Source organism: Colobus angolensis, unplaced genomic scaffold (genome assembly GCF_000951035.1).
Source record: "Colobus angolensis palliatus isolate OR3802 unplaced genomic scaffold, Cang.pa_1.0 Scaffold86, whole genome shotgun sequence".
Taxonomy (NCBI): domain Eukaryota; kingdom Metazoa; phylum Chordata; class Mammalia; order Primates; family Cercopithecidae; genus Colobus; species Colobus angolensis.
In genome coordinates, this window is record NW_012122487.1 from 3,552,223 (window position 1) to 3,574,379 (window position 22,157).

Below are 22,157 nucleotides of genomic sequence, written 5' to 3' on the forward strand. Positions count from 1 at the left end.
AGTGGAAAGCCACTTACTAAAAGCCTATTCCCTATCTGCTCCCCAATAAAGTTAAAAGAACAAAAGGAAGCCAGCCACAGTGGCTCATGCCTGCAATCCCTGCACTTTGGGAGGCCAAGGTGGGGGTTCAAGAGCCAGGAGTTCAATTATCAGCCTGAGCAAAAAAGTTAGACTCCATTCCTTAAAAATACAAAAAATCAAAAAAAGAAAAACCATATGCCAGGCACAGGACTGTATGCCTGAAGTCCTATCCACTTGGGAGACAGGTGGGAGAACTGCTTGAGCCCACGAGTTCAAGGCTGCAGTGAGTCATGACCACTCAACTGCACTCCAGTCTGGGCGAGAGAGGAGCGAGACCCCATCTCTTTAAAAATAACAAACATGGCCGGATATGATGGTGCACGCCTGTAATCCCAGCACTGAGAGCTGAGGCAGGCAGATCATTGAGGCCAGGAGTTTGAGACCAGACTGGCCAACATGGTGAGACCCCATCTCTATTAAAAATACCAAAAAAAAAAAAAAAATTAGCCAGGTATGATGACATGTGCCTGCAATTCCAGCTACTCGGGAAGCACAAAAACTGTCTGAATCTGGGAGGCAGATGTTGCAGTGAGCCAAGGACGCACCACTGAACTCCAGCCTGGGTGACAGAGTGAGACTCTGTCTCAAAAACAAATGAATAAGTAAAATAAAAAATAAACACAAGCATCAGCTCCATGTAACAGACTAATAGTTTTATCTTCCCTGCTTAATAAAAATGCTTGAGCACACTTTAAAGCAACTTAGATCCAAATTCTATTAGAAGTACAAAAATAAAATTTACCTTAGAAACAATGTCAATTTGTTATACTTGCCTCATCTAAGGGATCCACATCTGTTTTCCTCATCTTAATAAGTACATCATATGCCTGCTGAAGTGCTCTGACTTTAGGATGAGAAACTCTAACATAGGCCGGAAGACAAATAAACCATAAACTGTAACAATGACTGAACAGACACTTGGCCCACTGTGGTGGATTTGTATAACATCTCTTCGCCAATTTATGAGCTGTTTTTATTTCCTAGAAAGAGAATAAAATATTACGATATTTATTAAAATTCATTAGGGTGAGGGGAGAAGTGAGAAGGAAAAGGGAGAGGATAATTTAAGTAAAACTTGACCCCTAAAATCAAGCACTTCAAAGTTGACTTTTGTGAGTGGCTTCCTGCTTATTAGTGCTAATGGTTCCCCTGAACATTCATTTACAATAATACTTCATACTATACCAAAACTATTTGTTAGCAAGCATGTGTCTCTTAGAGTAGAAATTAAGAGCAAATATCATTCATCTTTTTGTATTAGAATTGCTCATAACATGTCTTTTACAAAGAAGGAACTCATTTTTGATGGGTGAAAAAGTGATTCTTCTCACTCTTCTCTTCGCTAAAGTTTGAGATGCTCTAGGCTATCTCCTGCCAAGATTTCCACTCTGTCTTCCCAAGCTACAGTCTATGTTAACTCCCTCACTGACAGATTCCTTAAAAAAGACCTATTTCTGGCCAGGTACGGTGGCTCATGCCCATAATCCTAGCACTTTGGGAGGCCAAGGCAGACGGATTACGAGGTCAGGAGATCAAGACTAGCCTGGCCAACATGGTGAAACCTGGTCTGCACTTAAAATACGAAAATTAGCCGGGCGTGGTGGCGTGTGCCTGTGGTCCCAGCTACTTGGGAGGTTGAGGCAGCAGAATTGTTTGAACTAGAGAGAGTTGGAGGTTGCAGTAAGCCAAGACTGCAACACTGCACTCTGGCAACAGAGGGAGACTCCATCTCAAAAAAAAAAAAAAAAACAACCTACTCCTTTGCAGTCAACATAAACTTTCCCACCTCCTAGTTTGATAGTCGTGTTTTCTAGTTCAGCTTTTCATTCTGATTTAGGTAGAAGAGAGAATAGGGTATCAAAATCATCTGCTGAGCTGTTTGTTTGTTTGTTTGAGATGGAGTCTTGCTTTTGTCACCAAGGCTGGAGTGCAATGGCGTGATCTCAGCTCACTGCAACCCCCACCTCCTGGGTTCAAGTGATTCTCCTGCCTCAGCCTCCTGAGTAGCTGGGATTACAGGCACCCACCACTATACCCAGCTAATTTTTTTGTGTGTATTTTTAGTAGAGACAGTTTCACCACATTGGCCAGGCTGGTCTCGAACTCTGACCTCAGGTGATCTGCCCGCCTCAGCGTCCCAAAGTGCTGGGATCACAGAAGTGAACTGCCATGCCCAGCCATCTGCTGAGCTTTATCAAACTATATATATTCTCAGAAACTACAGAGCCTATCACATATATCAGAATGCCATTTTATGCTTTGCACTAAAGATTCCTCCACTAGTTTATGTTCTAAATAAAAAAATTTGGGGGCCGGGCATGGTGGCTCATGTCTATAATCCCAGCACTTTGGGAAGCCGAGGCAGGTGGATCACAAGGTCAAGATATCGAGACCATCCTGGCCAACATGGTAAAGCCCCAACTCTACTAAAAACACAAAAATTAGCTGGGTGTGGTGGTGAGTGCCTGTAATCCCCAGAGCCACTCAGGAGGCTGAGGCAGGAAAATCGCTTGAGCCTGGGAGGCGGAGGTTGCAGTGAGCCGAGATCTTGCCACTGCACTCCAGCCTGGGTGACACAGCAAGACTCCACCCTAAAAAAAAAAAAAACAAAAAACTTGGTATATTAATTTTACTTTTGAGCTCGATCTCCATGACACTTCAGTATATATTTAAAAACATATGCCCTTGTTTTTCTAAGATCCTATGGTTCTTTTCTTTTTCAGTTAGCCTGAAAAAAAAATTCTGCTATAAATGAGATTTAGAGGCTGAGTTAGCAAAATTTTCTCATTTTAGAAATTTGCCTTTTGTTAGCTGGTAACAGTAAAAAAAAAAAAAACAATTCTTTAGTATTCTCTTCAGAAAACACTGAAAGAAATATGAACTGCATGAAATTAGGAAATGCCTCAGGATATTTCTAGGATTTCTAGGATTTCTAGGGGGCTATCCCATAAATTAGTAAAACCTGAACTAAGATTTTCATTGTGAAATTTTCCACATTTTGAAGATCCCCAAAATGTCAGTGTATGTATAAAGGATGTTTAATTTTAACTCATATGTAACCACAGCTTAGTTCTTTATACCTAAATCACATATAGTAATAAAGCAAGATGTCTAGGTTGTCCTAAGTTAACTCCCTTTGGATTATAATACTTGGAATAAAGTATATTTACATTAGCCATTAGGGAAATGCAAATTTAAAATACAATTTCATACTCACTAGATGGCTATAATCAAAAAGACAACAATAACAAGAATTGACAAGGATATGTTGTGAAACTGGAACCCTCACACACTGCTGGTGGGAATGGAAAGTGGTGCAGTCACTTTTGGAAAACAGCCTGGAAGTACCTCAAAGGGTTGAACACAGAGTAACCATTTGACATAGCAATTTACTCCTAGATATACAACCCCCCAAAAAATAAAAACATACATCCAAACACTTATACACAAATGTTCATTTGCAATATTCGTAATAGCCAAAAAGTAGGAAGCAGCCACATGTTCATGAACAGACAAATAAAATATGGTATATCCATACAATGGAATATTATTCAGCAATAAAAATTATTACTGATATATGCTGCAACATGGATGAATCCTGAAATGTTACACAAATGAAAGAAGCCAGTCACAAAAAGAATACATATTATGCAGTTCTACTGGTGAAATGCTCAGAATAGACAAATTTATAGACAGAAAACAGACTTGTGGTTGCCTAGGGCTGCTGGGAATTGAGAATTGGGGTTAATGGCTAAAGGATGCAAACTTTCTTTTGGGGTTGATGAAAATATTCTAAAATTAATTGTGGTGGTGGTTGTACAAACCTGTAAATATACTAAAAGCCACTAAATCATACACTTTAAGTGGGTATGCTGTATGGTATATGAATTATATTTCAATTAAGTTTTCTAAAAAGTATATTTGGTTCCTACAGACTCTTTTTTTTTTTTTTTCTTGAGACAGATTGTGCTCCTGTTGCCCAGGCTGGAATGCAATAGCTCAATCCCAGCTCACCACAACCTCCGTCTCCCAGGTTCGAGCAATTCTCCTGGCTCAGCCTCCCGAGTAGCTGGGATTATAGGCATGCACCACTATGCCTGGCTAATTTTGTATTTTTAGTAGAGACGGGGTTTCTCCATGTTGGTCAGGTTGGTCTCGAACTCCCGACCTCAGGTGATCCGCCTGCCTTGGCCTCCCAAAGTGATGGGATTACAGGCATGAGCCACCACACTCGGCCAATTCCTATGGATAGTCTTAAAGCATAAACATAAGCATTCGAAAACTTCAGCCTTGATTGATTGACTGATAGATAGATAGATAGATAAATAGATTAATAGATAGACTTTTTTGAGATGAATTTCACTCTTGTCGCCCAGGCTGGAGTGCAGTGGCACAATCTTGGCTCACTGCAACCTCCATCTCCCGGGTTCAAGCGATTCTCCTGCCTCAGCCTCCCAAGTAGCTGGGATCACAGGCGCCTGCCACCACGCCTGGCTAATTTTTGTATTTTTAATGGAGATGGGGTTTCACCATCTTGGCCAGGCTGATCTCTAACTCCTGACCTCAAGTGATTTGCTCACCTCAGCCTCCCAAAGTGCTGGGATTACAGGCGTGAGCCACCATGCTCAGCCCAGACTTGATATTTTAAGTAGGCTTGCAAGAAATCTAGTTAAATTCAATAACAACCATAGTGAGTCTTCAAATGGTTGTTGTGGGTGATCATTCTAAACTATGAGCTGCATATCACATATACATATTTTACATATTAAATGAACATGTATTAGATAAAGAATATCTGACCTGTTTAGTTCTCTTAGCCATGAGAGCTGGACTCTTTGTAATGCTATTCCCAGTAGGGTGTCTACTAAAACAAAGTTTCAGCTCCTGCGGTCTGTCAAAAAGCTTAAGGTCCAGTCTTGGAAAGTATTTGTAACTAAAATAAAAAGCAAAAATAGAACTGCTGATTTAAAACACACCAACTCTTCATATTATTCCAGTGTTTAGGCAAATATTTCTAAAGTTCAAATAGTACCCAACATTATTTTAAATGCTTATATAGAAAAAATACTTTTTCAAAATTTTTAAATGATATAACATACAGAGACCACCTTCACGAAAATTTTGTCTCTTCCCCACCCTACTTGTTATTTTCAATCTCTAAAACACAGAAAACTCTGATTAAAGGGAGAAATAACTCCTTCAAGAGAATCCATGTATCCCATAATTTATGTTTTAAAAAATTTTAGTATACTTCATAATTTTATGTTTTTCTTCATAAAATTACCTTGCATAGGTATTTAAAATAAAAAAATCCATAAAATTTTTATTTTAAGGATGTACCACAATTTAAGCAGTTTTTCACTGCTGGACATTATGAAGTTGTAGATTGTTTCTAAATTTCTCCAATTAAATATTTTCATATGTATATCTTTGTGAATACTTCTGTTTAATTTCATGGGATGAATACCCAATAATAGAATTTGCTAGGTCCATGTTTATCAAAATAATTAAAATTATAATTAATATCAAATTATTTCAAAAAAGATTATACTTAAACATACATTCTAACTACTAGCATAACCTATTCTCAATGTCAAAAGTTTCTATTCATCAATTTGGTTTGCATTTCTTTGAATACAAAAAACCATAACATATTTTTATATTATTGACTTTGGATTTCTTGGAAATTGTCTACTTATTTCTTTTGGCCAATTTTCTTCCAGGAGATATTGCCTTTCCATATTTGATTTTATCTTGTTTGTCAGTATCTGGATTCCAATTTCTAGCAGTTAAGCCAAAGTAGAAAAGAATTCTATAGTTAACATGAAATCAAAATAGTACTTAATTAACCCATTCAATCCCAGATATATTCTTCATTCTGATACAGTCCTCTTGATATTATACATTAATTCTCTATTTTAGGAAGGTACTTACTTTACTTTCCATTTTAGAAATTTTTTTAGAAACACAGCCTAAGACAATAACTGTGTATGTACACAAAGATATAGATAGCAAATAACTACAAACAAATCCGTAAGAGGCTAAATAAATCATAATAAATGCATACACTGTGGTCATTACAAATGATAAGGCACAAAAATATTTAATGGCATGGGAAAATGTTCAGACCACTAAAGGCAAATATAGATTACAAAGGGAATCTACCTGATGAACTCATACATGCAATACATACACACATAAATCCACATAAATACATGCCTACAATTGTTAAGAGACACAAGTACTGGTGCTAGAATGATGTATTAGTTTTCCATTTGCGTTTGATTTTCTAAATTTATTAAATTTATAGTAATAAAAAAACTACAAAATCCATTCTAATTTCTTAAAAGAGTCACATCCAAATCCTATCTTTTACCTTAAAAAAGAGTAAATTCCTGGCCCTCTACCTTAAGTTATCTCAGAAAATTACCAATTCATAAGAATTTCACAGTCTTTGTATCAACAATAAAATTCCCAAAGTGAGCGGGGAGCCTCATAAAAGTAACATTTTTCTTCTTCAGAATTGAAACTTTTAAAGATTAAAATACAAACACTAAGGTAAACAAAGATCCACATCTGACAATATCATCCAATTCTTAAATTGTAACACCTAGTGGCATTTCCATAAAATATTTATCTACATTAGTTCACCGAATTAATAACGAAAATGAGTTTCACAAAAGACTAATATACATACCTACTAATAAAAATTGAAAGAAACTAATAGGCTGTGCCTAAATAGCTCTTTGAAAACTTCCTACTACCTGTACTTTGGTGACAGGTCCTTTCCATCATCAGGAGGTGGCTCTGGCGGCATTATAAATACAGTATGCTCACTTTTCTGTGAATCATCTAGTTCTATCAATCTGGTATCTTCTGCTGAATCAAAATCAATCTGAAAATAATTATTTTTCCCCAATTAATTTGCATACAAACAAGATCTAATTCTGAAATTTCAACCCTTAAAGTCTAAGAAAAACATACCTTCTCTGATTTCTCTGTGCCTTTATCAGGAAACAACTAGAAAAAAAGAAAACAGATTCTTAATGAAAATGTCCACTATGAATTTAATAGACATTTTTATCTTACATTCTGATTTAGAAAAAAACTACCCCTTTTCAGAAAGCACCGGCTGATACAAAACATTGCAAAGTATATTTTTAGGCTAAATACATACTCTTAGGCTAAAGCATAATTTTTTACTTGTGGCTATTAGGATAGAAAACTATTTTGATTAGTCGTTTTGTAAACCTTAAGACAAAAGATGACCAATCACAAGGTTATCTGGCTTCTCAAAAAATTTCATTACTATTAAGCCCCTTTATTAGTGATTGACATTAAGCTTCTCATATAACTGGAAGACACTGGAATATCAATTTTGTAAATAAACAAAAATGTTGAATAGTTTTAATTATATACCTGGAATTTTAGATCACACTGATAGGAGAAAATTATTCAAATCTTCCAAGGCACATGAATCATGAGGGGGCCAAAAAAATTAATGTCATAATATTCTACTGTTTTTGGATACAATCTCAAATGTTATATAATATATGGTTTGCATAAACAACTGGCCCCAAGATCTACTTAGCAAAAATAAGAATTATATTAAAAGTTAGGAAAAATTATAACCAAGTCATTGCTGTCAAGAATCAATTTTAACTTCCTTAGGATGGGTGGGTAAAGCTTTAAAATTTAACATATTTCCATCTTCCATTAGAACAAAAGAAACATATTAGGCAAAAGAATTTGGAAAGACATTAAAACAAAAGAACACAACTTCTCTTACCCATAAAACTAAACATTTTCTAATTAAAAAACCTAAATAAAAATATAAACTCACAAGGCTCAAGGAAATGTTCTAAGTTTTACAACTCAATAGTTGTAAATGAAAGTGAGATTTAAAGAGAAAATTTACTGGCTGGACATGGTGGCTCATCCTGTAATCCCAAGGATTTGTGAGGCCAAGGTGGGAGGATCGCTTGAGCCCAGGAGTTTGAGACCAGCCTGGGCAATACAGTGAGACCTCATCTCTACTAAAAATTTAAAAAACTAGCCAGGCGTAGCACATGCCTGTAGTCCTAGCTACTCGGAAGGCTAAGGTGGGAGAATCACTTCAGGCAAGAAGTCTGAAGTTGCAATGAGCTATGATCATGCTACTGCAACCCAGCCTGGGTGACAGAATGAGATGCTATTTCAATCAATGGATCAATCAATAAAGAAGAGAAAACTTGGCTATACGTGGTAGCAACTTGATACCACAAAGAAAATTATTCTTATATTCAGCCCAGAATCGGTAACACATACACACACATACACAACCCTATACTGTCTTCCTTATATCACTCTAGACTAACAATAACAATGATAATTATACAGGTAAGGCAAACTTTTTTTTCTAAACACTAGTATAAGCACAAACTTTTACCTTTTCTATGCAATCATCAAAAAATGCTAATCCAGTATCTTTATCACTTACAAAACTGCATTCTTCAATGAAACGAATAAAAATCTGTGTTTTGGATAAAAGGGTATAGAATTTTGCATAGGCACGATCTCGACTTTTTAAAAACCCTGAGGAAAACAAAATTATAATTAAATTCAAATTTTAAACTGGAATTCGATATTATAGTAAACATTAAACTTGTACTTATCTATATTACATCCTCTTTATCTATATGTATATATATCCACATTTAAAGAGAAGTTTCTACAAGTTGAGTATCCCTTATCTGAAATGCTTGGGACCAAAAGTGTTTCAGATTTCGAATTTTTTTTTTAAGATTTTGAAATATTTGCATGCGCACAATCAGATATCTTGGGGATGAGACCCAAGTAAACAGGAAATTCATTTATGTTTCATATATACATTATACACACAGTCTGAAGGGAATGTTATACAATATTTTCAATGATCTTGTGCATGAAACAAAGTGTGTGTTAAGTACTTACGTGTGGAATTTTCCACTTGTGGCATCATGTCGGCACTCAGAAAGTTTCAGATTCTGGAGCATTCCAGGTTTTGGATTTTCAGATTAGGGAAGCTCAACCTGTAGTAACTACATATATAGCTCCTTCTGCCTAATTAAACCATGAAAAATACTTAACTTCTATCAACCCCTTCACTGAAATCTGAATCCCCTATAAGGAATCTCCAGCTCTACAACTTTTAAGTAGAAATTTCTCTGACACTCTGCACACTCTTGAGTCCATAGTCAATTTCCAAAGAGCCAATGTCCTTCCTCTTTAATGTCACAAGACCATTATTTCTGTATTGTTTTTCAAATTTCTGCTCATTAAAGTTTCAAGCATCTGGCTATTCCACTATTTCCTCTATTAATCGTAGTCCTCTATTAATTTCAGGGACATTCCTTCATTCACTGAAGACCAGGACATTTGATTCAAAGTCTCCTCCTTTCTAATTCCTACCACCATCATTCTTCCACACCCAGAAGCACAAACCATGAAAACACTTTAGGTTCGTCTTCATTCCTTTTTTTTTTTTTTTTTTTTTGAGACAGAGTCTAGCTCTTGTTCCCCAGGCTGGAGTGCAGCGGCGTGATCGTGGCTCACTGCAACCTCTGCCTCCCAGGTTCAAGTGATTCTCTGCCTCAGCCTCCTGAGTAGCTGGGATTAGAGGTGCCCATCACCACACCTGGCTAACTTTTGTATTTTTCGTAGAGACAGGGTTTTACCATGTTGGCCAGGCTGGTCTCGAACTTCTGACCTCAGGTGATCAGCCCACCTCGGCGTCCCAAAGTTCCGGCATTACAGGCGTGAGTCACTGCACCTGGTCTCTTTTCTTTTAAGAGATGGATGTCTTGCTATGTTGACAAGGCTGGTTTCGAACTCCTGGCCTCAAGTGATCCTCCCATCTCAGCCTCCCAAAATGCTAGAATTACAGGCATGAGCCACCATGCCCAGCCTTCATTCCTTGATTTTCAATGATCCTATGCTCCATCCTACCTCAATCACCAACTTCAACACACAGTCACAGTCCCTTGACTTGACTTGCTATCATTCAAAGCAGCATTGCCTTCCAAATCTCTCATTTTCACATCATTCCCAGCCCATTACCTCTGCCTATCCGGTCTCTTTAATTAAGTATTTCTACTAAGTGTTTTAGGGTTTTTTATTGGGGGAGCAGAGAGGGAAGGCTCATTGAAATATCCAATCCACTGGCCCTTTTACCTCCACATACATCCTCCCATCTTCACTTCTTTCTCTATCTAATACTGATTCCATGCTATATCAATCATTTCAATTACTGTTTTGTCAATACTCTCAACCCTTTTGCTCTTTTGTCTTTTTGGTTAAACCTACCCAGCATAACCCAGCTCTGGAAGAATGTGCTGCTTGCCTTCTCTGGATCTGTATAAGGATGACTGAGCACAAGTTAAGGGGAAAAAAGTTCCACAACTAGGCAGATCAGAAGCACTTATACCTTCATCCCTGACCAGCAATCCTACTACATTTCTAGAATCAATTTAATTTTCCTTTTCACATGTTTTCACAACTATTTCCTATTTGTATATGCTCTCCCTTCATGTTTTTGTGCCCCCTCCGTACTCCGAAATGAGCATACTTTATATTGCAATGAAAATGCAGATCATTAAATAGAAACTATGTATATTATCTCACTACATAACTTACGACTCTTTAACAGTTATCAATTATTCCTTCTGTCTTTTTACAGTGGATATGTCCCTCCTCCTATCTAAGGACAAACCATCACATGACTTCAGGATTCCAGCCCCTTCCAGTGTTCTCGGGATAAATCTCCCTATTAGCTATTTCTCTCTTTTTTTTTCTTCTTTTTTGAGATGGAGTCTTGCTCTATTACCCAGAATGGAGTTCAGTGGTGTAATCTCGGCTCACTACAACCTCCACCTCCCAGGTTCAAGTGATTCTCCTGCCTCAGCCTCCCAAATAACTGGTACTACAGGCATGCGCCACCACTCCCGGCTGATTTTTGTATTTTTAGTAGAGATGGGGTTTCGCCATGTTGGCCAGGCTGATCTCAAACTCCTGACCTCAAGTGATCTGCCTGCCTCGGCCTCCCAAAATGCTGGGATTACAGGCGTGAGCCACTGTGCCCAGCCTCTATTAGCTATTTCTCATCAGCATACTCAAGTCTCTTTTTTCCATCTTAAAAAAAAGAAAAAGGAAAAAAAAAAAAACCTTCGATCTGCTCCTTCCCTTTTTTCTGTTGTTTTACTTTATATAAAGGGCATGGCCATTAACTTGGTTGGTAAAGGCAAAAACCTCAAAGCCGCTCTTGGTATCTCCCACTCTACCTTACATTCCATATTCAATCACCAGGTTCTACTCGATCTAATTCCTAAAAAAAATCACTCTTCTAGTCACACTATCATCAATTAATCCAGGTCACCTCTAATAATCCCTAGAACCAATGTGGTTACTTCCTAAATAGTAGATCCATGCTTCAATGCCTCCAGTGCAATCTCTGTATGGAAGCCAAGGAGATTCTTCTTTTTAACATTTCAAAGAGTGATTTTTGTAAAAAATCCAAATCTGATCCTATTACCTAATGAAATATCCTTTACAGGCTTCCAATTACTCTTAGGATAAAAACTGAAACCAGCACTAATCCTAAAACATCCTGCATAACCTGGTTAATGCCACCATTTCAAACATGGTTTTCTCTGCAGCCTTTCTTTCTTTGATGCTGTGGTCCTGATTCCCATCCCTTTTAGATACTAATTTGTAAAGAAAAGCTTAAATAAAATATAAATAAATTACTCTCCACAAGTTATAATGAAAAGGCTTTCTTTCCTTCTAGTGGATCCAGGCAATGATCCGCAAAGGCTGCTAAACCAAATAAGCCAAAGGCTAACGGGTGAACTACAATGAATGAATGAGGCTGACAACACCTTAAACCTATTAGGAACACTAAAAGTACGACAGTCAGACATGTATGTGCCTCTCAAGATGATGTAATAGGAAGAAGTGAGCACCATGGATTTTGGCGCTTCTTGCCAAGATAATTAAACCTGAATCTACCCAAGCCGCTAGATCTGCACTGTTTAATTCAGTAGTCACTATCTTCATATGGCAATTTAGCACTTGAAATGTAACTGATCCAAATTAAGCCACACTGTAAGTAAAAAATACATGCCAGAATTGAAAGATGTAGGCCAAGCACAGAGGCTCACGCCTGTAATCCCAGCATTTTGGAAGGCCAAGGCAGGCGGATCACCTGAGGTCAGCAGTTCGAGACCAGTCTTGTCAACATGGCTAAACCCCGTCTCCACTTAAAATACAAAAATTAGCCAGGCTTGGTGGTGCACGCCTGTAATCCCAGCTACTCGGGAGGCTGAGGCGGGAGAATCACTTGAGCCTGGGAGGCAGAGGTTGCAGTGAGCCAAGACTGCATCACTGCATTCCACCTGGGCAACAGAGCAAGACTGTCTTAAAAAAAAAAAAAAAAAAAAAAAAGATGTTTATGGAAAACAAATGTGAACGATTTCATCAATAATTTTAAAAATCAGATTACATGCTGAAATGCTAATATTTTCCCCCTATTTTTCACTTTTTTATTGTGGCTACTAAAGTAATTTTAAATTTTATATGTGGCTTACATTATATTTCTACTGGACACTGCAGCTCTTGAACCTACCACAAGTTTACAGGCAATACAAGTGGAAGAAGAAATGGTAAACAACAGCATAGGGATAAAATAAGCCAAAACCACATATACAAAATTCCTAGTTAATTACTATTGCTTTTTAGACCCAAACTTAAAAGTAGCACACCAAAGTACCTTAGGACACTAATATTCCTTGTTATTTCTTCAAGGAATATTTCTCAGACCTAACTAGCACTCTCACTGTAATCAATACTTTCCTTCAAAACACACTTATTAAGTAGTTAGTATTTACATTTTTTTCTTGTCTAATGTCTGTGTCCCCTAGTAGACCAAACGCTGAACTGTTTATAATAAAACCTTAGGGCCTGAAAACTGAGTAAATATCTTTTCAAATTCCTTTAGTGATGTCACTCCCGTACAATCCGTATTTATCTGGCATTTACAACTACCCACAATCTGAGCCCTAATCTTATTTTCAGGCTTATCTTCCACAGCACCTCTAAAGCTCATCACTCTAGTCAAATTGTACCATGTAATCTTTTTTCCTAAATGTGCTGTCATGAGTGAAACTGTGTCCCCCTCAAAATGTGTATATATATATATATATATATACACACACACACACACATATATTTGAGATGAAATTTCAGTCTTGTTGCCCAGGCTGGAGTACAGTGATCTCGGCTCACCACAACCTCTGCCTCCTGGGTTGAAGAGATTCTCCTGCCTCAGTCTCCTGAGTAGCTGGGATTACAGGCATGTGCCACCATGCCTGGCTAACTTCTGTATTTTTAGTAGAGACGGGGTTTCACCATGTTGGTCAGACAGATCTCAAACTCCTGACCTCAGGTGATCAGCTTGCCTTGGCCTCCCAAAGTGCTGGGATTATAGACATGAGTCACTGTGCCTGGCCCAAAATTTATATATTAAGTTCCTAGCCCCTAGTACCTCGGAATGTAACTATTTGGAGATAGGGTCTTTAAAGAGGTAATTAAGCTAAAATGAGGATTATGGGGTAGACCCTAGTTCAGTAAGACTGGTAAGAAGAGGATATTTGGACATAAGACAAACACTGAAGGAAGACCACATGGAGAAAACAGCTATCTACAAGCCAAGGGAAGAGGCTTCAGAAGAAACCAAACCTGCTAACTACCTTCATCTCAGTTTAACCTTCAAAACCACGAGAAAATAATTTCTGTTGTTTAAGCCACCTAGTCTGTGGTATTTTGTTACAGCAGACCCAGCAAACTAATCTGCAGGCCTTGTGCTTTAGATCTTGATGCTACTTCCATTTTGTTATTACCAGGAATGATAATAGCTGTTATCATGAGTATTTTAAAGTACTTGTACTAGTTGCTTCATATATATTTTCTCATTTAATCTTCACAACGATGAAGTAGATATAGCCCCCATTTTATTAATGAGAACACTTTTATTATTTTTTAATTTTTTTGAGACAGAGTTTCACTCTTGTCACCCAGGCTGGAGTGCAATGGCACAATTTTGGCTCTCTGCAACCTCCATCTCCCGAGTTCAAGTGATTCTCCTCCCTCAGCCTCCCGAATAGCTGGCATTACAGGCACACACCACCACACCCGGCTAATTTTTAAATTTTTCGTAGAGGCAGGGTTTCACCATGTTGGCCAGGCTGGTCTTGAACTCCTGACCTCAGGTGATCTGCCTGCCTTAGTTTCCCAAAGTGGTGGGATTACGGCATGAGCCACTGCGTCCGGTCAAGAAAACTTTAATAAGCTCCATGAAGACGTTATAAATAACAAAGTAGAAATTCTAACTCAGATTTGACTCTTAATGCCTATGGACTTCCAGAAAGCCTTTCCTGTTCTTCTCCATTTATCTCCATTCTACCCATTCTTCTAAGTCATGCTTCTTCCACGAAGTCTTCCAAAATACCCATTTTGAAATACTGGAATATTTGGAAGAATATCCCTTTTTTTTCTGAACTCTTAAAACTTCCAAATTAAAACTGTGTAAAATATGTTTTCTTGACTACTTGTTCTATTTTTAAAATATTTTAATTATTTTCCATTTAAGACCCCATAGAGCTAGGTTTTATACTTCTTTATATTCCTACATAATAACTAGCCAGTAAGTGGTAACTAAATATTTAAGTTATCTTAAAGCAGAAAAGATAAAGGACAAAAGGATTAATGGGAAAATACAGATTTTTTTAAAAAGTAATCACTAGGTAAAAAGCACAGAAAAGTAAAATAATTTCAAATAAATATTGATATAGATGTAAGATTGCTACTACATATATAACAGTAGCTGAATAACAACAAAAATCTCTATCTATAATTCCCTAAAACAAAACATACTAAAAATAATGAGTATATGTTTTTCCCTGGAACAAAGCTACATTAATCAAAAATGTTTAAAATGTGGTGCCCTTATTGCACAAACTAATTGTAAAGCCAAAAGTGTACACATCTGGCCAAGTGCTGTGGCTCACACCTGTAATCCCAGCATTTTGGAAAGCCGAGGGAGGAGGATCACTTGAGACCAGGAGTTCGAGTCCAGCCTGGCCAACATAGCAAGACTCCACTCTATTAAAAAAAGAAAAAAGAAAAAAAAGTGTACAAATCCAAGAACTATGCAAAATTGAGGAAATACCTGAAGGCAAATCTCCAGTTATGTTCTACTAAGATAAGTGACGAGGTATCGTAAATACAGGTAACATCTTTGACTTTTCATAATTGAATATGTCTAGTTTCAGATTTCTCAGGAAAAAAATGGGCTATAAAAATTACAAGAAATTCTAGTCATAAAGTTGGGTTACAAATACATGGAAGTTCATTATATTTGAATGTGAATTCGTAATAATTTATACAGTAAGTATTTCTTGGCAGCAACATCAAATATAAAATATTTTCACTTCAATAAAAGGAATTGTACTTTCAGTGCTACCCACCCTGTCGGTCAAACAATGAATCAGCAGCTGTGGCTTTATTTGAAGGAGCCTCTGTGATTGGTCTGAGAAATGTTCTATATCCTTTTAAAATAGATGCCATAAAACGCAAAAATGCCTCTTGAATTTCCATCTCAAGCTGTGTCATCTTCTTTTGCCAGGAGAAATCTGCTTCAATTGGAGTCATGTCAATGGCTGAGCCTTCTTGAGTTTTTCGGTGAACTAACAAAGGAAAAAAAAAAACAGAAAATGGTATTATGTTAAATTTAAGAAGAATTTTCTCGTATACATTCCTTCATCAATAGTATTCCTTTTCCCTCACATTACCTGAAGACAGCTGGGGATACAATTTCTTTAAGGTGCTAAGTAGATTTTTGCATGGCTTTTTGGGAAGTTGCTTCCAGTTCATGTTCTTCTTTTCATCTGATCTATTAAATCAGAACAAAATTCATAAAATGTGTTATTTATAATCTGCTTTTACTAAACAAAATTCTTGCATCAACCTAAAACTAGAAAATGGAAAAGATGTTTTTACTGCACTCATAACTGATGTAAACAGTTTGAATAAGTGAATTTCAAGGAAGTTCTCTTTTCATTCAACCAACCTCTGTCAAATTTAGCCATCTCATTCTAACCTTCCAACATATATTTTCAATGCTGGAGTCAGGAATACGACACTGAAGTCTAGCTTCAAAAATTACATTTTAGAATTATAATATTCTGAGAGTCAAATCTAGTTGACTTGAGACTTCAAACTACCTACTGGTAGGCTTCTAAAATGCTGTGTGCCCAAAGAGAAAAATTGGAATTTAAGTAAGGATTAAAAGTATATGTAGTTCATCCAGCCCTCACAGTTAAAGATAAATTAATCATAACACCATCATTCAATATAATCTATGATCATGAAACAACAAAAACCAAAGCCAGACCACTCTGGCCAACACGGTGAAACACCGTCTCTACTAAAAGCACAAAAATTAGCCGGGTGTGGTGGTGTGTGCCTGTAATCCCAGCTACTCAGGAGGCTGAGGTAGAAGAATCACCTGAGCCTAGGAGGTGGCGGTTGCAGTGAGCCGAGATTGCGCTACTGCACTCCAGCTTGGGCAACAGAGCAAGACTCTGCCTCAAAAAACAAAACAAAACAAAACAAACCCAAAGCCATAGAGATGACCATTTTTAAAGGTATTACTAAAAGCTTCTGTTTCCAAAACTTTATATTCCAAAAATACAAAATATATATATCTGTGTGTATGTGTGTGTGTGTGCACACATATATATATATATATATATTCCAAGAATATAAGAATATAAAATACAGCAGACAGAACTGCCTAAAAAGCCCTCTTTTTACAAAAGTTAGCATAAACATAACAAATGTTCTTTAAAATTTATGGCTAAGCTGGCAAGAAAATCGGGGAAATCTTCAGGGGTTGAAAACCCAGAGTAACACCAAGGCCACATCTGCCCTGAGGATTAATAGAGAGCCTTGGATATTAAAGGCTTCTCACAGAACACGAGACCAAGTTTCAGTCTCACCAAGAAGTATGTTAGAACTGAAACTTCCAAATAAAACTGGTACGCTTAAAAGGCTGACTCCGCTTTTTCTTCTTTTTTTCCTTTTTTTTTTTTTTTTTTTGAGACAGAGTCTCACTCTGTCATCCAGGCTGGAGTGCAGTGTTATGATCTTAGCTCACTGCAACCTCTGCCTTCCAGGTTCAAGCAATTCTCTGGCCTCAGTCTCCTAAGTAGCTGGGATTACAGGGGAGCGCCACCACGCCCAGCTAATTTTTTATTTTAGTAAAGACAGGGTTTCATCATGTTGGCCAGGCTGGTCTCGAACTCCTGACCTCATGTGATCCCCCCACCTCGGCCTCCCGAAGTGCTGGGATTACAGGCATGAGCCATCGCACCCAGCCTGATTCTTTTTTTAACCCAAAATGCTACAATTCTAAGCCTTTTCCCTAAGTCAGTGAATTGCTTAGGTTTCTCTAAATGTAGCATGACATAATGAAAAAGGCAGAGAGATTCCAGCTTTATGATCAACCTGGAATCCTGGTTGTACCTTTATATTAGCTGATTAATGAAATTAATAAATTTAATAAAAATTTAATTTTTAATAAATTAAATTATTTTTTATTTTAATCATGTTCTATTTTATAGTATTGTTCTTTAGTACTCAGTGCAGTTTACATGTAGCTTTTTTCCTAAGCAAGTGATTGCATTTTGGAATCTTTTTTTGCATACTTTAAATCTTTTAATAAAATATGTCAATTTTTTTTTAATTTCAATAGGTTTTGGGGGAACAGGTGGTATCTGGTTACATGAATTAGTTCTTTGGTGATGATTTCTGAGATTTAGGTGCACCCATCACCCAAGTAGTATACACTGTACCCCATGTGTAGTCTTTGCTTTGTTGCCCAGACTGGAGTGCAGAGGTGCGATCTTGGCTCACAGCAACCTCCGCCTCCCGGGTTCAAGCGATTCTCCTGCCTCAGGCTCCCAAGTAGCTGGGACTACAGGCATGTGGCACCATACCCAGTTAATTTTTTGTATTTTTAGTAGAGACAGAGTTTCACTGTGTTAGCCAGGATGGTCTCGATCTCCTGATCTCGCGATCCGCCTGCCTTGGCCTCCCAAGGTGCTGGGGCTACAGGCATGAGCCACCGCGTCTGGCCTCATGTGTAGTCTTTTATTCCTCAACCCCCTCCCACCCTTTCCCCGAAGTCCCCAAAGTCCATTGCATAATTCTTCGCCCCCCGGCCCCACCCCGAGGGGAAGTCTCACTCTGTTGCCCAGGCTGTAGTACAGTGGCACAATCTCAGCTCACTGCAACCTCTTCCTTCCAAGTTCAAGTGATTTTCCTGCCTCGGCCTCCCAAGTAGTTGGCATTACAGGCACATGCCACCACATCTGGCTAATCATTGCATCATTCTTATGCCTTGTGTCCTCATAGCGTAGCTCCCTCAGCTTGGATTTGGATTAGGGGAGGGATCTCCCCTGAGAATTCATTACTGTATGCCTGCCAACTAACGGGTTATGAATTTGACTGCACGTTACTGGCATGGCACAAGAAACTGTAAGTCAAAATAACTAACTTCAAGTGCTCCCTGGCTTAATGCCACCAGAATGGAAGCAAACATAATATCCTCTCTGTAAGAATAAATGTCTAATAAAAGAGCTAACACTTCCTTTGTGCCTGGTACTGTTAAAAGACATATTTTAACATCTCTTGAAACTGTGTCTTAAAAGTGATGGCATTTAACTTTGATCAATTTATCTCATTTTATGTCATCGCTGTCTAATATTTTAGTGTTATCTTTTAACCCCCTCCCCCAAATAAAATACTGTCATTATTGTCTGGATTATCATCCATTTGTAATCTGGCTCTGACATTTACTATCTGTGTGACTTTGCATAAATCACTCAACTCGTCTGTTACTCAATTTTCTGATCTACAAAATGAGGACTGATAATGTACCTAATACACAGGGCTACTGTAGGTAGATGAAATGCATCTCATCTAACCTAAAGGGCCATTAATTGTAAAATTCATTGTTTTTGTACCAGTAAGAGTAAGAGGATGTTGCCAATTAAAGTATTTTAAAGACTACTTTACTGCTTGAAAAAGGAGTAAAATATTAATTTCAACTTCTAAGCACCCATATTAAAAAATTAAGAGGAATCATTAAAGGAACATAAATATGAAACTATACATATACACACACACACATATACACATAATATAACATTTAGGTAAGTAGATGGGGAAAAAACAGAATAATTCATTCAATCTGAAAGAGAGAAAAGAATAACAGCAAAACAAAAAGGACAAAATGAGAAATATTCAAATATATAACAATACATGTAAATTAATGGATTCTTCAATAAAAAGACAAATGTTAGATTGGGTTCCTAATGCCAGTTATATATTATACACAGAATATCTGAAATTAAAAGGATGGGAAAAGATATACCAAAGATGATATATCTAACATAATGTATTAATGAGAAGAAAAGCACAAACTAACAACAAGAGCATCAGTGATTTTTTTTTAAAGTAGCTGTAAGATAAAAGTATTCATTTAACTGCAGAACTATTTTGAACTTGAGTGTCCCTCATAACACAGCCTTAATTAAGTACATAAAGCAAATGTCCAAATAACTATAAAATGCAATTGACAAATCCACCATCACACTGGGAGTTTTAAAACTTTAATATGATCACACAGCTCAAAAATAACTTAAAACACATACACATATCCTTGTTCCACATCGGATCAGTTCCCTCACCCCCATAATACATAATCACTAGTTTCTTGAGCATATTTTAATGTGTCTTTATTCCAAAACTAGCAGATACAAGTAAATATAACTATTCCCTGCCTTTTCTTTTGCACAAGTAGCAGCACACTGCAATACACAACTACCACCTTGATTTTTTTCATTTAATAATGTATCTTTTGTAGCCAGACAGGGTGGCTCACACCTGTAATCCCAGCACTTTGGGAGGCTGATGTAGGCATATCACTTTAGGCCAGGAGTTTGAAACCAGCCTGGCCAACGTGGCGAAACCCCATCTCTGTCATAACTACTCAAATGTGCTGTTGCATCATGAAAGCAGGCATGGACCATATGTAAATGAATGAGCATGGCTCTGTTCCAATAAAACTTTATTTACAAAATCAAGCTTTGAGCCAGATGTCAATCCGTGCTGTGCTGTATACCAATAATCATAATTTATGATAAACTGCTCAAAGCATCCCCTTTGAAATTAGAAACAAGACAAGATACCAACTATAACTACTTATATTCAACATTACACTAGCGATCCTAGCTGGAGAATTAAGACAAAAAATTTTAAAATACATTAGGATAGTATAAGTAGAGAAATGTGATGTTTACAGGCAGAAAATTGAAGATAATATACAAATTAAGAGAATTCAACTAAGTTGCTAGATATAAGGCCGCTACATAAAAACCAACTACATTTCCCAGCAACAAGTAGAAAGTCTAATTAAAAATACCATTTACAGTAGCAATAAAAACTGAAAGATACTTAGGAACAAATAAGTCTAACAAAAGACGTGAATTATCTTTCTGGAGAAAACACAAAGTTTACTGAAAAATTTTGAAAGATCAATGAAGTGAAATACCACATTCATGGGTCATATTTCTTGTGCATATTTTCAATGTGTGTCAAAAAGGTATCATCTGCCTCCAAAAGAATCTATAAATACAATAAAATTCTAACAAAAATGCCAATGTAATTTTGTGTAGAGCTTAACAAGATGGTATTAAAATTTATATGGAAAAACAAAAGACCAAATAGAGTGAAAACAATTTTCAAAAATAACAGGAGTAAGGGGATTCGCCATGGACACTGCCAAAAAAAGGTCTCATACCATGACTTTTTTTTTTTGAGACGGAGTCTCGCTCTGTAGCCCGGGCTGGAGTGCTGTGGCCGGATCTCAGCTCACTGCAAGCTCCGCCTCCCGGGTTCAGCCTCCTGAGTAGCTGGGACTACAGGCGCCGCCACTTCACCCGGCTAGTGTTTTGTATTTTTTTAAGTAGAGACGGGGTTTCACCGTGTTCCTCGTGATCCGCCCGTCTCGGCCTCCCAAAGTGCTGGGATTACAGGCTTGAGCCACCGCGCCCGGCCATACCATGACTTTTTAAAACAGTTTTATTAAGATATAAAGTCATATGCCATACAACTCACCCATGTGACATGTGCAATTCAATGGTTTTTATTATATTCACGGAATTGTGTAACCACCACTACAATCAATTTTTTTTTTTTGAGACGGACTTTTGCTCTTGTTGCCCAGGCTGGAGTGCAATGATGCGATCTCATATCACTGCGACCTCTGCCTCCCGGGTTCAAGCAATTCTCCTGCCTCAGCCTCCAGAGTAGCTGAGATTACAGGCATGCGCCACCATGCCCGGCTAGCTTTGTTATTTTAGTAGAGACGGGGTTTCTCCATGTTGGTCAGGCTGGTCTCAAACTCCTGACCTCAGAAGATCCACCCACCTCAGCCTCCCAGTATTTTACTGGGATTACAGGCGTGAGCCACTGCTCCCAGCCTACAAGCAATTATAGAATATTTTCATCACCTCAAAAAGAAATTCCATAGTCACTTAGTTTCCAATACTCCCATCCTCTCCATTCCAAGGCAATCACTAATCAATCACTTTCTGCCTCTAGAGATTTGCCTGCTTTGGACATTTCATGTAAATTAAATCATAATATAAGGTCTTTTAACATAATGTTTTCAAGGTTCATTCATGTTGTAGACAACTTAATTTTAAAGCCATTAAGATGGTATAATACTGGCAAGAGATTGAAAAAAAATCAAAGGAAAAGAATAAGACCAGATATGTATCTATACAAATACAGAAAGCGGTATGTCCCATCAAGTTTAGCTGAATTAAATAACTAAATGAGACACGTAAACCTCACAACTTAAAAAATAACCATGATAGTATTTCACGGCCTCAAGGTGAAATATTTCATATATAAGAATCAAAAACAGGCTGGGC

The 22,157-nt window shown here is 37.4% G+C and overlaps 1 protein-coding gene across 1 annotated transcript in view; it reads right to left on the minus strand.

Annotated features, from left to right (window-relative positions):
- DENND4C (DENN/MADD domain containing 4C) overlaps positions 1–22,157 on the minus strand; it is a 97,197-nt gene that overhangs the window by 44,708 nt on the left and 30,332 nt on the right. The window contains exons 10-16 of the mRNA XM_011930412.1: positions 15,945–16,045; positions 15,621–15,839; positions 8,510–8,655; positions 7,066–7,101; positions 6,846–6,976; positions 4,882–5,014; positions 855–1,061 (exon numbers count right to left, since the gene is read on the minus strand). Of these exons, the coding sequence (XP_011785802.1) occupies positions 855–1,061; positions 4,882–5,014; positions 6,846–6,976; positions 7,066–7,101; positions 8,510–8,655; positions 15,621–15,839; positions 15,945–16,045 (973 nt within the window). The remainder of the gene's footprint in view (positions 1–854; positions 1,062–4,881; positions 5,015–6,845; positions 6,977–7,065; positions 7,102–8,509; positions 8,656–15,620; positions 15,840–15,944; positions 16,046–22,157) is intronic.